The sequence below is a fragment of the Artibeus jamaicensis genome, unplaced genomic scaffold, assembly GCF_021234435.1.
Source record: "Artibeus jamaicensis isolate MK-2021 breed Jamaican fruit bat unplaced genomic scaffold, CSHL_Jam_final contig_457, whole genome shotgun sequence".
NCBI classification, from domain to species: Eukaryota; Metazoa; Chordata; class Mammalia; order Chiroptera; family Phyllostomidae; genus Artibeus; species Artibeus jamaicensis.
Window position 1 is genome coordinate 685,798 of NW_026521840.1, and position 15,046 is coordinate 700,843.

The 15,046-nt window shown below is 42.9% G+C and overlaps 1 protein-coding gene across 1 annotated transcript in view; it reads right to left on the reverse strand.

The window, feature by feature from the left end:
- Nucleotides 1–2,396: 2,396 nt before the first annotated feature.
- MTMR8 (myotubularin related protein 8) overlaps nucleotides 2,397–15,046 on the reverse strand; it is a 67,719-nt gene continuing 55,069 nt past the window's right edge. Inside the window, exons 13-14 of the mRNA XM_037135151.2 lie at nucleotides 5,982–6,105; nucleotides 2,397–2,750 (exon numbers count right to left, since the gene is read on the reverse strand). Coding sequence (XP_036991046.2) covers nucleotides 2,397–2,750; nucleotides 5,982–6,105 — 478 coding nt within the window. The remainder of the gene's footprint in view (nucleotides 2,751–5,981; nucleotides 6,106–15,046) is intronic.

Here is a 15,046-nt window from a genome sequence, read left to right on the forward strand (position 1 = left end):
CGTCAGCCCCTGGGCTGACTAGGTCCATAGGGCTAATTTTAGGTTGCCCTCCACCCCCCTCCCAGGGCCGTGTTATCTTACTAGTGACATTCTGGGAGTGATCTCAGCCAGAGGAGGGGGGCCATTCCATGGGGAAGTCCTGGAAGGACTGACTACAGATAGACAGGTGCCTGGTGAGGTCAGGGCTCATGCTCCCAATGTGTCCCTGTGGACCCCTGCCCACCATTCAAATGGGCTACATGGCTAGACCCCTGAGCTTCCTTCCTGTGGGCCACACCTTCCTTTGGTCAGGGGCCTCTTTTTCCCTCCCTAACGTAGCCTTTCTGGATTTCCTTTTCCTTTCTTGAAGGTCCATCAAGACTCCCCCCAACACACACTCCCAAGGGCAGTGGAAAGCAGAGACCTCTATACTAGAATGTGTACCAGCAAGGTTTTCTGAAGTTTAATAAGGTCCCGATCATGCATAAAGGCCTCCTCAGTCCACTTACCCACTGGGCTTAGCCTGAAGAAAATGCCCATAGCTCCCCCACTCTTCTCATACCTAAGGCTTCAAACCAGATCAAAATGATTTGTACAAATGACACTTTTTTTTTCCAGAAGTAAGAAGTCAAATGAGAACCAAAGCATCTGATGATTTAAGTTATATAAGCCAAAGACCAAATAGTGGAAAGAGAAGGATCAGAGAAGATGCAACAGAAAATCACTTTACTGCTTTAACATGAAAGGAACAAGGCAACTATCAAAAAAAAAAAAAGGTAAATTAAGAAATGGTTCCTACTGATAAATGGAAAAAACTCAAAATAAGCTAGTTCTTAAAAAATACAGAATTTAACAAGTTACTAACAGGAGGTAAGTAAAAAAAAATTTACATATAAAAGAAAGGACAGCCAAAATGATTTACTATTTTTCCTCTAACGAGGAAGACCGTTGTGTGTCCCTAGTTTAGCTAAGTCTGGGTAAGAAATCAAGGAGCTATACTGGCTGTCCTGTGCTACTTCTCACTGTTAAATTAAAAGGCACCTCTTTCGCACAGAGAAAAGTAACTAATGAGGTGAGCCTTTAGAAAGGTGTTTACAACTGGATGTGGTAGTACAGAGATGGCTCTTTCACTAAGATATCTCATTTTTTAGTGTAAACCAGAAACAGAGCATTGGAACAGACAATCTTGGGTGAGAACCCAGATTCTGTTGGTGATGGGATTCTGATGACATGCATTGCATGACCCCAACTGCCGGAGGCCTACCCTCCCCCAGCATGTGAAAGTGGATAAACCATGACTAAATATCCACTAGGAAAATGTACAGTGAGTGTCATCAATCCCAAGGGGGAAAATCTGGAGTTTAAACCAAAAGAAACTCACCCGGTACCCAAGGAGTACTTAGCCTTACTAGAAGAATGGACTTTGAAAAGTGTACATTAGCACAAAGTGATACACCGGCCAAATTATAAAAGTTGTGCCAACTGTATCTAAAAATCCACAAACTTGATGTGATATCTAGAGAAGCAAAACCACTGGTTTTCACGAAAAACCTAAGAGCAGGCCTGTTTCAGGAAAACTCGGACGGGCACACAGGCCACTTGTAAGCTGGGTCTAAAGCAGTAACATTTTCAATTGTCTCCTGAACTGATGTTGAAAATGCTAATAATCTGTGTTATTCATTCAGACTCCACAAATTTGGAATCAATCATTTTTAGAATGTAGCTGATTCACGTTTACCAATGGACTATATGAAAAAAGGAGTTGGCTAAGTGAGTATTATAAAACCCAGCTGGGGTGTGGGTTGGGCAAAGCAAGTGTAATTTAAGAGAACTATTCCCTTGTATGTTTTAAATCATCAAGGACTCATGCACCCATGTTAACAGTTAAGGAACATTCTGATTTATTTCTCAGACAAATGTCAGGGTCTTTATTGGCAATAACAATAGCTTACATCTGATGAGTAAACATACACAAAAGTGAATTTTTCTTTTAAACCACTCTGTAAGTCAGTTATCTGTAACACACCGTCTCTCCAACTCCTCCCTCAGCAGGATCTTAATTCACCACTATGACATTTCCACTTTGTTCTTAGGCTACAGCAGTGAGGGGGGGGGAGTAGGGAAGGAAAATGGAATAATGGAACCAGTGTAATATCTCAGTTCAACATCTCTGAGGTTAAATCCCATTCTAGAACAATAACATATTCTCTCTTGCTTACACTCCAGGCCAGCTTGACACGCATGTATTGGTTGCTGAATTAGTAAATGCCCAAAATCCCCTTCCAGATTTTTAAGTGGGAGGAGGGGTGCCCAGACCCTGCCCATGTAAACCAATTAGAAAAGCAGCATAACCTTCTTTGGCACAAGGATTTTTGTGGGTGCTACAGGTGCGCCCAGCACAGAAGCAGATAAGTAGCTTACTGTTGCTGGGAGCAGCCTGCCTCCTCGCTGCTAGCCTTGGAGATGCCTATGGCCTCAGAGGCACCCATGGCCTCAGAGATGCCTGGGTCTCCAGAGAAGCCCACATTCTCAGAAATGCTTATGGACTTAAAGCTGCCTATAATCTCAAATTGTTCATACTGGTAGTCGCCACACTGGCATTTTGCTTGATCCTTCTGAGCTTGGAGGCCTCCTTCCCTGGACAAAGCATGCAGGTCTCCCATAAAATCAAGAGGATTGGTCAAGGGACTTTCCGGATGCTGAGATAATAAATCCCCAAAGTGACAGCTGGTAAAGAGTTCTTCTGGTGGCTCATCGAGAGCTTTCAATTTCTGTTATGGGAGCAAGGAATGGTTGAAAAGAATTATAAACAGGAGAACAACTAGGAAAATATCACACAGACCTGCAGGGATCCTGCCTACTATTACTCATATGGTATCAAATGACCTTATGTTCTTCCTACTTTACCCTTAATCATTTTTCTTTATCATTTGACATAGTGCTTTAAAAGCCCAACCATTAAAAGATCCTCAAGCCTGGCTGGTGTAGCTCAGTGGATTGAGCGTGGGCCTGAGAACCAAACAACTTCAGTTCCATTTCCGGCCAGGGCACATGCCTGGGTTGCAGGCCAGTTCCCAGCAGGGGATGCATGAGAGGCAACCACACATTGATAATTCTCTCCCTCTCTCCTTCCCTTCTCCTCTAAAGACAGATAAATAAATAAATTATTAAAAAGAAAAAGATCCTTAAGGGTCTTATGTCTGTATAAAGGTCTTTTTCTTCCAATAAATACAATTTTATTACTGGGAACAAGAGGGCAAGGGGGAGGCTCACTAACATTTGTTGAATGCCTCTATGTGCCGGAAACTTACATAAAGGATTTCCTCTTATACTCATAAGAATCCTACTAATTAGGTATTAGCTGTATTTTACGGATGAGGAAACTGAGGCTCAGAAATTTAAGTGAGTCACCCAAATTCACACATTTAGGAAGTGGTAGGGCTGGGATGTGACTATTTCTTTTTTAATGCCAAAGCCTATAATCTGTGTATAACCTGTCAGCTACTTCATGCTACCTCCAATGAATATTTGCACTTTCAGGGACAACACAATGACTCAACGATACTTAACTTTCTGGCAGTCATAGACCCTTTTGAAAATCTGAAGAAAAGAATGGACCTACCTTCTCAGAACACTGCATGCACGAACATATGTGAGCATGAGATAGCAATGTACACAAATTTTAGATAGAATTTCAGGGCCATCACAGAGGCCCTAAAGACATCTGTGGATACCTGTGGGTTCATGGACTCCAGTTAAGAGCTCCTGCCTTAGAGAACAGGCATATTCATTTTCTTCCAGATACCACAAAATCAGTCAATCAATCAATCTGTCTCTGTCTCTATCTTGCTCGTGCATACACATACACAGTGATAATCCCTGGAGGGAAAAACTAAATGGGTAGATAGCTGGGGAAGTTTTTTAAACATTTCTTCATTTGGTATACTTTTGTATTCTATATATTCTAACTTTGCACATCAATTACCTTTAAAAAATTTCCACAGGGTTGCCCTGACCAGTATGGCTGACTTGGCTGGGTGTTGTCCTATAAAGTGAAAGGTCACTGGTTTGGTTCCCAGTCAGGGCACATGCCTGGGTTGCAGGTTCGATCCTGGGTCAGGGTGCCTTCAAAAGGCAACCAACTGATATCTCTCTCTTACATTGATGTTTCTCTCCCTGTTTCTCTCTCCCTCCCTCTCTCTAAAAATAAACAAATAAAAATTTTCAAAAAATAAAAAATAAAATTTTGACAGGTTTTTTGGGTAATAATATTAGGGGCCATTCTTTTCTTCTGTAAATTAAAACATGATATTTACCATTATGTATATATTTTTTAAAGCCTGACTTAATTTTTTAAATTATTTATTTATTTATTTATCTTTAGAGGGGAAGGAGAGAGGGAGAGAATCATCAATGTACGGTTGCCTCTAGTGCGTCCCCTGCTGGGAACTGGCCTGCAGGGAACTGGCTTGCAACCCAGGCATCTGCCCTGACTGGGAATTGAACTGCAATCCTCTGGTTCGCAGACCTGCGCTCAACCCACTGAGCTACACCAGCCAGGGCCTGACTTAATTTTTTACTTTATAATCAGAGAATGATCAGATTCTATCTAGAATGAATCTGATTCTCTCTCAGGAATCAGTTAGCAGTAAGTTAGATGGCTTAGTCTACTAGAAGTGACCTGCCTGCTGTGGAGGCCCTGTTGCTAATAGCTAAAAGAGGAGGCAGGGGACCCTAGGAAAGTTTTCCTGCTTCTCAGGGGGGAGAGAGGGGGAGAGGGAGTGGGGAGAGAGACAGACAGACAGACAGAAAGAGAAACATTCATCAGTTGCCTCCTATATATGCCCTAACTGGAGATTGAACCCATAACCTAGGTATGAGCCCTGACCAGGAAGGGATTGAACCTGCAGCCATTTGGTGTATAGGATGATGCTCCAACCAACTGAGCCACCCAGCCAGGGCATCTCTATTAAGAAAAAATGGAACACCTGGCTGGAGTAGCTCAGTGGATTGAGTGCAGGCCTGCGAACCTGAGTATCGTGGTTCGATTCCCGGTCAGGGCACATGCCTGGGTTGCAGGCCAGTTCCCAGCAGGGGACTCACGAGAGACAACCATACATTGATATTTCTCTCCTTCTCTCCTTCCCTTCCCCTCTTAAGATAACTAAATAAAATCTTTTAAAAAACTTAAAAAAATGGAACAAAGTAACTGACTATTGCTTTCCAAGAGGACATTCAAAAGATTGAGATCTGATGTAATCACAATACATTCATTTTCCAATAAAAGGTATTTGTTTACTTATGGGAGAAGAAAAGCTATGCCTTAATCTGGCCTAAAGTGGGTTCACACCCGGTTCCTAAATAGCACACCCTCCCTTTCTAAGAGTTCTTTTCTAAGAAGTACTCCTCCCCCTCCCTCAAACACACTGTTAAGGACCACTAGATTCTAGAAGCAGCTCAGCATTTTTCATATTTTGAAAGAAAATCTTAACTTATTTAATCTGTAATTAAAAACAAGTGTCTGATTTGGGTTTTGCTGGTATTATAGAGCAAAATCAACACACACAGGGAGAGCACTCAATGAACAATGTGTAATCTATGTGGGGAGAAAACGAGAATTTTTATAAGGTTTTCCTAATTTAAAATATAACAATTTCATTGTTCTTACCAGTATATGTAATACGTTATACTCATTCTTTTGATGGATAACAAACACCAAGTACAACTTCCCTGTTGTTCCCTCTTGTTCCTCCTAGTAATTACATCCAAATCAAAAAGGGAACCAATCCACTTGTTTCACTAGCTAAGTGTGATATCTACCACATTCTATGGGGAGTAAGAAAAAGAGTTGTGCCTCAGGCTCTGTATACCCAGGATATCTGGAAGCCAGAAAATATAACAAGCCAGCCAGGCACCTTCTCACAAGTACCAATTCAACTCCAAGTGGGCTGGGTCTACACAGAATGGGAAAGAGGGGCTCACTTTGAGACTTTTTCCAGAACCACTTCTTGTTTGTGGACACCTACCTGCAGCATTTTCTGTTTCTCAATTTCCAGGAGGCTCTCTATCATACTTTGCTGGGGATGTAGCCCTTTGTCAAAGCGATTATACATTCCACACCAGAACCTTGAATAAACAAAAAGAAAAAAGTGCATGAGTTTAGCCGGAGGAATAGATTACTATTTCTTTCCTTATGTCAAGAAAATATTACCCTGGTAGGTGGGCAGATCTGAAAAATAAGGTAATTTCAATGACATTAAAAAGACTGGATACCCTGGCTGGTGTAGCTCAGTGGACTGAGTGCAGGCCTGCGAACCACATGATTGCGGTTCGATTCCCAGTCAGGGCACATGCCTGGGTTGCAGGCCAGTTCCTAGCAGGGGACTCACGAGAGGCAACCATACATTGATATTTCTCTCCTCTCCTTCCCTTCCTCTCTAAAGATAAATAAATAAAATCTTAAAAAAAAAGACTGGAGACGCTCCTAACTGAAGACTAAAGTTCAAAGCAGAAAGAATTCTGCTGAAAGAGACACTTTGGATGTGAGCAAATTTGAGCTTCTTTTTAAAAACTAAGCAGAACTTTAAAAAAACATTTTACTTATGTTATTTTTAGAGAGGGGAAGGGAAGGAGAAAGAGAGAGAGAGAAACATCAGTGTGTGGTTGCCTCTCATGTGTCCCCACCCACCAGGGACCTGGCCTGCAACCCAGGCATGTGCCCTGACTAAGAATCGAACCAGTGACCCTTTGGTCCACAGGCACTCAATCCACTGAGCCACACCAGCCAGGGCTATACTCAGAATTTTATTTATTTATTTTATTTTTTTATTTTTTATTGATTATGCCATTACATTTGCTCTATTCCCCCCTCCATTCCCCTCCACCCTGCATACCCCTCCCCCCACCATTTCCCCCTTTAGTTCATGAACACGTGTCTCAAATTCTTTAGATTCTGTATTTCCCCTACTATTCTTACCCTCCCCCTATCTATTTTCTATCTACTGTCTATGCTACTTATTTTCTGTACCTTCTCCCCCCCTTCTCCTTCTCCCACTCCCCTGTTGCTAACCCTCCATGAGATCTTCATTTCTATGGTTCTGCTCCTGATCTAGCTGTCCTCTTAGTTTGCTTTTGTTTTAGGTGTGGTTGTTACTAACTGTGAGTTTGCTGTCCTTTCACTGTCATCTTTTTTATCTTCTTTTTCTTAGGTAAGTCCCGTTAATGTTTCATATAATAAGGGCTTGGTGATGATGAACTCCTTGAATTTGGTCTTATCTGAGAAGCACTTTATCTGTCCTTCCATTCTAAATGAAAACTTTGCTGGGTAGAGCAATCTTGGTTGTAGGTCTTTGGTTTTCATGATTTGGAATACCTCTTTCCAGCCCCTTCTTGCCTGTAAGGTCTCTTTCGAGAAATCCGCTGACAGTCTGATGGGAGCTCCTTTGTAGGTGACTGTCCCCTTAGCTCTTGCTGCTTCTGGGATTCTGTCCTTCATTTTAATTTTGGCTAATGTAATTATGATGTGCCTTGGTGTGTTCCTTCTTGGGTCCAACTTCTTTGGTACTCTCTGAGCTTCCTGGATTTCCTGGAAGTCTATTTCCTTTGCCAGATTGGGGAAATTCTCCTTTATTATTTGTTCAAATAAGTTTTCCACTGGTGGCTGTGCCTTTCCCCCTTCTGGTACCCCCTATAATTCAGATGTTGGAACGTTTAAAGATGTCCTGGAGGTTCCTAAGCTTCTCCTCATTTTTCTGAATTCTTATTTCTTCATTCTTTTCTGTTTGATCATTTTTTTCTTCCTTCTGGTCCACTCCCTTGATTTGAGTCCCAATTTCCTTTCCATTACTATTGGTTTCCTTTGTATTACCATTCATTTCAATTAGTTTAGCTTCCATATGGTTCTCTAATTTATGACTAAAATCAACCAGTTCTGTAAGAATCCTGATAACCACTGTTTTGAACTGTGCATCTGAAAGACTGGCTATTTCTTCATCACTTAGATCTATTGGTTCTGGGGCTCTGAGTTGTCCTAGAGCCATTTTTGGTCTATTCGTGCTGTTAAGTAAGCGGAGCGAAGCCTTAGTTGTTTACCAGGACGGGGCGACCCAGGTCGCTGGTTTGTGACGCTGTGTGTGGGGGCGGGGTCAGAGAGGGAGCTATGGCGGTCCTCTCTGCTAGCCCAGGACGTCCAGTCACACCACTCGCCCCAGGCTTTTTTATCCGATCAGAATTGTGGGAGCCTGCTGCCCCGCGCAGGCTTCCCTTCTCACTGGTTTCTCCGCACACAGATGTGCGACCGACCGACCGCAGACAGCCTGCCGCGCCTCTTCCCTGTGTGCTCCCATAGCTAGCTCGCGATCAGCGCCTTCGGCTGCTCGCGCACCGCACACCACCTGTTCGGGGGTTTTTTCTTGCCAACCTGCTCCGCTGCTGGCTTCGCTTCTCTTACGGGTTTAGCTGAGCATTTCGTTGTCTTTGGACTCCATATTGTCAATTTTCCATGTGGCTTGGTTGTGATTGTTGTTAAAAATAGTTGTTCTTAGATTTGGTTGTGCACAGAGGCAAGGTGGTTCCTCCACCTACGTCTCCATCTTGGCGGAAGTCCTCTATACTCAGAATTTTAGAAAAATTCATAGTGCTTTTGCTCATCCTTGCCCACCATCTCCTCAGTGCAGCACAGTGTAAATGGGAGGACTGTGCTCAGTTTCTACTTCTTCCATCAGGATGTAAGGAAAAAAACTGAAAGTTGCTTGCAATGTTCTGGCTTGTCTATGGGCTGCCCAAAGGATTAATTCATGTCTCCCCTGCCATGAATCACTAACTGGAATGGTCAAAGCAGTGGCAGGTGAGTGGTGCAGGGATTGTGCCGACACTTGGTGCCTTGGGGCAAGAGATTATGGACAGAGGAATACAAGAGAACTTCCAAGGCTTATGAGAAGCAGTGGTGAAGCTCTTTGGAAAACTAGTACATGTAAAAGTACTTGAGTATATGGGGAATGGGATTAAAAGCATATGCACAAGCCCAGAGAAAATACATGTCCAGAAAAGGTTTAAATGGATCCTGAACTTTTAAACTGACTTCATTAGTATAGACCTTCCCTTGAATGGAGACAAGTCCTCAAAGACTGGGGGGAAGTATTGAATTTTTAAATGCCCCAATTTCAAGAAAAGATGATGAATCATACAGAGAAACAGAGACACATAGTCCATTCAAAGGAATGAAACAAATATCCAGAAACCTTAAAAAGTAGAAGGCCTTTGGGTTACTTGACAAAACATTTAAAACTGCTTTAAATATGTTTATTGAGCTCAAAGAGCATGAGGACAAATAAACAAAATAAGGAAAATGATTTAGAATCAAAATAAAATATCATTAAAGAAATAAATATGTTAAAGAAAGAACCAAACAGGAATTCAGGAGTTAAAAAAACAAAAACACAGCCCTGGCTGGTGTAGCTCAGTGGATTAAATGCGGGCCTGTGAACCAAAGGATCATGGTTCGATTCCGATTCAGGGCACATGCCTGGGTTGCAGGCCAGTTCCCAGTGGGGGATACATGATAGGCAGCCATACATTGATGTTTCTCTCCCTCTCTCCTTCCCTTCCCCTCTAAAGATAAATAAAATCTTTAAAAAATTAAAAAATAAAAACAAATACAAAACGAAAACACTAAATTGGAATATTCACTAGTTTATTGGAATATTCACCACAAATTTAATTAGACAAAGGAAAGAATTGGCAAACTTGAAGGCAGGTCATTTGAAATTAATGAGTTTGGGGAACCAGAAGAAAAAAGAATGAAGGAAAGTAAACAGAGGGACTTCCGGCCAAGATGGAGGCGTAGGTGGAAACACTGTACCTCCTCGCACAACCGACTTTATGAACAACAAATATTTAAAAACCAGAATGTAACCAAAACAGAGAGAAAATTAAACTGTACTGAAGTCTGACAACAATGAACCATTCATCCAGACTGGTATGAGGGGCGGAGTCAGCGGGTTGTGCAAGATGAAGCTGCTGGACCGACCCAGGCATGCTGGCAGCGGTTGGCAGATCCCATGCGTGGGATGGGTAATGGGCAGACCCAGTGAGCGCACAAGGCAGCTGGCTGACCGTGGTCACACATTCATGTGCAGATAAACCAGGTGAAAAACCGAACAGTGAGACAGACCGCATGACACAGGGCCCCAGCGCTGGGAAACAAAGCCTAAAAGCACCAATTGGAAAAACTTTCGGGGGTCGAGGTGCCAGGAGAGGCTCCAAGGCTCACAGAGAGTTCCTTGGAGAGACCCACAGGGTCCTGGAGGGTGCACAGGCCCACACACCTGGGAACTAGCACCAGAAGGGCCCAATTTGTTGGTGGGAAGCAGCAGAGGGGACCAAAATCCGAGAGAGAGCAGAACAAATGCCATTGCCCCTCTCTGACCCCACCCCCACATACAGCATCACAACCCAGTGACCTGGGTGACCCCGCCCTGGTGAACACCTAAGGCTCCACCCCTCATATGTAACAAGCGCAAACAGACCAAAACATTATGGCTCAAGAAGAAGAACAGCTCAAAGTCCCAGAGCCAATACTTGTAAGCGACGAAGAGATAGCCAACCTATTGGATGCACAGTTTAAAACACTGGTGGTCAGGATGCTCACAGAACTGGTTGATTTTAGTCACAAATTAGAGGAACATATGAAGGCTTCACTAAGTGAAATGAAGCAAAATGCATAGGGAAACAATAGTGATGGGAAGGGAACTGGGACTCAAATGAAGGGAGTGGGCCAGAAGGAAGAAAAAAAACAACTAAACAGAAAAGAGTGAAGAAGCAACAATTCAAAAAAATGAGGAGAGGCTTAGTTAGGAACTTCCAGGACACCTTGAAACGTTCCAACATCCAAAGTACAGGGGTACCAGAAGGGGAACAAGAAGAGCAACAACTGGAAACCTTATTTGAACAAATAATAAAGGAGAACTTCCCCAATCTGGCAAAGGAAACAGACTTCCAGGAAGTCCAAGAAGCTCAGAGAGTCCCAAAGAACTTGGACCCAAGAAGGAACACACCAAGGCACATCATCATTACATTAGCCAAGATTAAAATGAAGGAGAGAATCCTAGAAGCAGTAAGAGATAAGGGACAGTCACCTACAAAAGAGTTCCCATCAGACTGTCAGCTGATTTCTCAAAAAAGACCTTACAGGCAAGAAGGGGCTGGAAAGAAGTATTCAAGTCAGGAAATCCAAAGACCTACATCCAAGATTGCTCTATCGAGCAAAGCTCTCATTTAGAATGGAAGGACAGATAAAGTGCTTCTCAGATAAGGTCAAGTTCAAGGAGTTCATCATCACTCAGCCCTTATTCTATGAAATGTTAAAGGGACTTATCTAAGAAAAAGAAGATAAAAAAGATGAACAGTGAAAGGACAACAAACTCACAGTTATTAACAACCACACCTAAAACAAAAGCAAACTAAGAGGACAGCTAGTTCAGGAGCAGAACCATAGAAATGAAGATCACATGGAGGGTTAGCCACAGGGGAGTGGGAGAAAGAGAAGGGGGGAGAAGGTACAGAAAATAAGTAGCATAGACGGTAGGTAGAAAGTAGATGGGGGGAGGACAAGAATAGTATGGGAAATATAGAATCTAAAGAACTTGTGACACGTGGTCATAAACTAAAGGGGGGAATGGTGGGAAGGGGGTGCAGAGTGGGGGAATGGGACAACTAATGGCATAATCAATAGAACATATTTTAAAAAAGTAAACAGAGCCTAAGGGAATCATGGGACAACATGAATTATACCAATACAGGCATAATAAGAGTCTCAGAAAGGGGAGAGGAATGGGAAAGGGTGTAGGGGTTATCTGAAGAAATAATGGCTGAAAACTTCCTAGATTTGAGGACAAAAATTAATACAGAGTATAGGAAGCTCAGAAATTTTCAAGTAAGATAAATCCAAATAGATCCACACCAAAACACATTAAAATGAAACAGTTTCTCAAAACAAAGAGAGAATCTTGACAGTAGCAAAAGAAAAATGACTCCTTATATACAAGAGAGCCATTAAAAGATTAACAGTGACACTTCCAGAAAGATGGCAACATAGGTAAACATGGCTTGCCTCCTCACACAACCACATTCAAAATACAACTAAACTATAGAATAACCATCACTCAGAACTGGCAGAAAGTGAGTTGAATGGGAGTCCAACAACTATGGAAGTAAAGAAACCACATCCATCCAGAATGGTGAGAGGGGCAAAAAGGAAAAACTGGCTTGTCCCACACCCACATCTACTGGATAAAAATTCAGGAGGGATATCTTGGGAGCGAGGAGTCCAAGCCCCATACCAGGCGCCACAGTTCAGGGTTCCAGTGCCAGGAAGGTGAGTCCCCCAACTTCCGTCTGCAAAAACCAGCAGGGATTGAGTCAGTGGAAAAACTTCTGGAGTCCCAAGCAGTTCCTCTTAAAGAACCCACACATGAACTTACTCAGACTCAGTCCCTCTGAGCCCCAGCACTGGAGAAGCAGCTTGAAAGGCATCAGTGGCATACAGGGAGGAACTGAACTGAAATGTCTGGCATCAAGGGGAGAGCTAGGGACAGCTTTCTCCCTCCATAAAGGTGGGCAAAAGCCATTGTTCCTTTTCGAAACCCTTTCCCCACAGGGCCACAGAGCTGGCAGGTGGGTGCCATACCTGAGGCTCCATCTACCTGGCTAACACTGTTTGCCCCACCCTCAGGAAATCTTCATTCCCTGAGGCTCCAGCCCACCCAAATTACGGGCCCACCCAAGCTGTGAACAGTTGCTTTTCCATATGAATGGGTGGTCTTGGTTCATACTTCACAACTTCCTAAATTCTCTCAAACAAGCTATAGCTGGCCTCAATGAACCCCCAGCCCCCATACCTCTTGCTAAGTGGCCCCATCCCTGGCACTAGCAGCAGCCAGTCTAGGTTCACAGCTTGACTTCACCTGGGAACGTCTGAGCCCAGCACAAGTAGTAGTCATCTGTAGATTGCTTTGTAACTCAAGCAGGGTACTCCCAGGAAGAACACAGGTGGAACTCCACCACCCTGCCCTTGCACAGCTGATTCTCCATGGTGGGTGGAAGTTGGTGATCAGTGGTCACAGCAAGTCCTTGCCCCTGACTGGCTTGGGTAAATCCCTCCCATTGATGTACCAATGGCAACCAAGGCTAAACTACAAGAGTAAGGTGTAGTCAACCCACACAAAGGGCACATCTCAAGTATCCAGCTTGGGTGATAGGGAAGGCTGTGCCACTGGGCACTGCAGGACACACCTACTACTTTAGGCCACACTACCAAGACATGAAGTCATAGCAGTTCCACCTAATACATAGAAAAAACACAGGGTGGCTGCCAAAACAAGGAGACAAAGAAACGTGGCCCAAATGAAAGAACAGATCAAAACTCCAGAAAAAGAATTATACAAGGTGGAGATAAGCAATCTACCAGATGCAAAGCACAGAACACTGGTTATAAGGATGCTCAAGGAACTTAGTGAGGATATCAACAGCATAAGAAAGATCCAGTCAGAAATGAAGGTTATAATAACTGAAATACAAAGTAATTTACAGGGAAGCAACAGTAGAGTGAATGAAGCTAAGAATCAAATCAATGATTGGAAACCTAAGGAAGCAAAAAACAGCCAATTAGAACAACGAAAAGAAAAAACAATCCAAGAAATGAGGGTCATGGCTGTTGTGGCTCAGTGGATTGAATGCTGGCCTGCAAACAAAAGGTCAGCACAGGTTTGATTCCCAATCTAGGACACATGCTTGGATTGCAGGCCAGGTTCCCAGTAGGGGGCATGCAAGAGGCAACCACACATTGATGTTTTTCTCCCTCTCTTTTCTGCTCTCTAAAAATAAAGAAACAAAAAAAATGGAATAGTATTAAGCAGCCTCTGGGACAACTTCAAGAGTTCCCACAATTGCCCTGGCTGGTATGGCTCAGCAGTTGAGTGCTGGCCTGTAAATCAAAGGGCTGCTGGTTTGATTCCCAGTTAGGGCACATGCCTGGGTTGCCAGCCAGGTCCTCAGTGTGAGGTGCACGAGAGGCAACCACACATTGATCTTTCTCTCCCTCTCTTTCCCTCTCCCTTCCCCTCTCTAAAAAATAAATAAAATGTTAAAAAATGTTTTTAAGTTGAAAGACTTCCAACATTCACATCATAGGGGTGCCACAACAAGAGGAGAAAGAGCAAGAAATTGGAAATCTATTTGAAAAAATAATGAAAGGAAACTTCCCTATTTTGATGAAGGAAATAGACATGCAAGTTCAGGAAACACAGAGAATCCCAGACAAGATGAATACAAAGAGGCCTACTCCAACACACACCATAATTAAAATGGCAAAGTTTAAAGACAGACAATCTTAAAAGCAGCAAGAGAAAAGCCATTAGTTACCTACAGGGAAGTTCCCATACAATTGTCAGCTAATTTCTCAAAAGAAACTTTGCAATCTAGAAAGGATTGGCAAGAAATATTCAAAGTTGTGAAAAGCAAGGTCCTATAGCCAAGATTGCTCTACCCAGAAGAGCTATTCTTTAGAATTGTAGGGCAGATAAAGAGCTCCCCAGACAAGAAAAAACTAAAGGAGTTCATCATCACCAAACCATTATTATATGAAATGTTAAGGGGACTTATTTAAGAAAATGATCAAAACTCTGAACAATAAAGTGGCAATAAATACATGCCTATCAACAATTGAGTCTAAACAAACAAAGCAAACAAGAACAGAGACAGAATCATGGGTACAGACAGTGTTTTGATGGTTGCCAGATGGGAGGAGTATATGGGAGAACAGGTGAAGAGGTGAGGAAGAAGGTTAAGAAGTATAAATTGGTAGCTGCAGAATAGCCACGGGGATGTAAAGCACAGTATAGTAAATGGAGGAGCCAAAGAACTTATACACATGACCCATGGACATGAAGAAAGTGGGGGGAATTGCCTGAGGAAGTTGGGGATGCTGGCTGGAGGAGGCCCAAGAAGGAAAAATTAGGACAACTGTAATACCATAAATCAATAAATGTAATTTTCAAAAGTAAATAAAAAG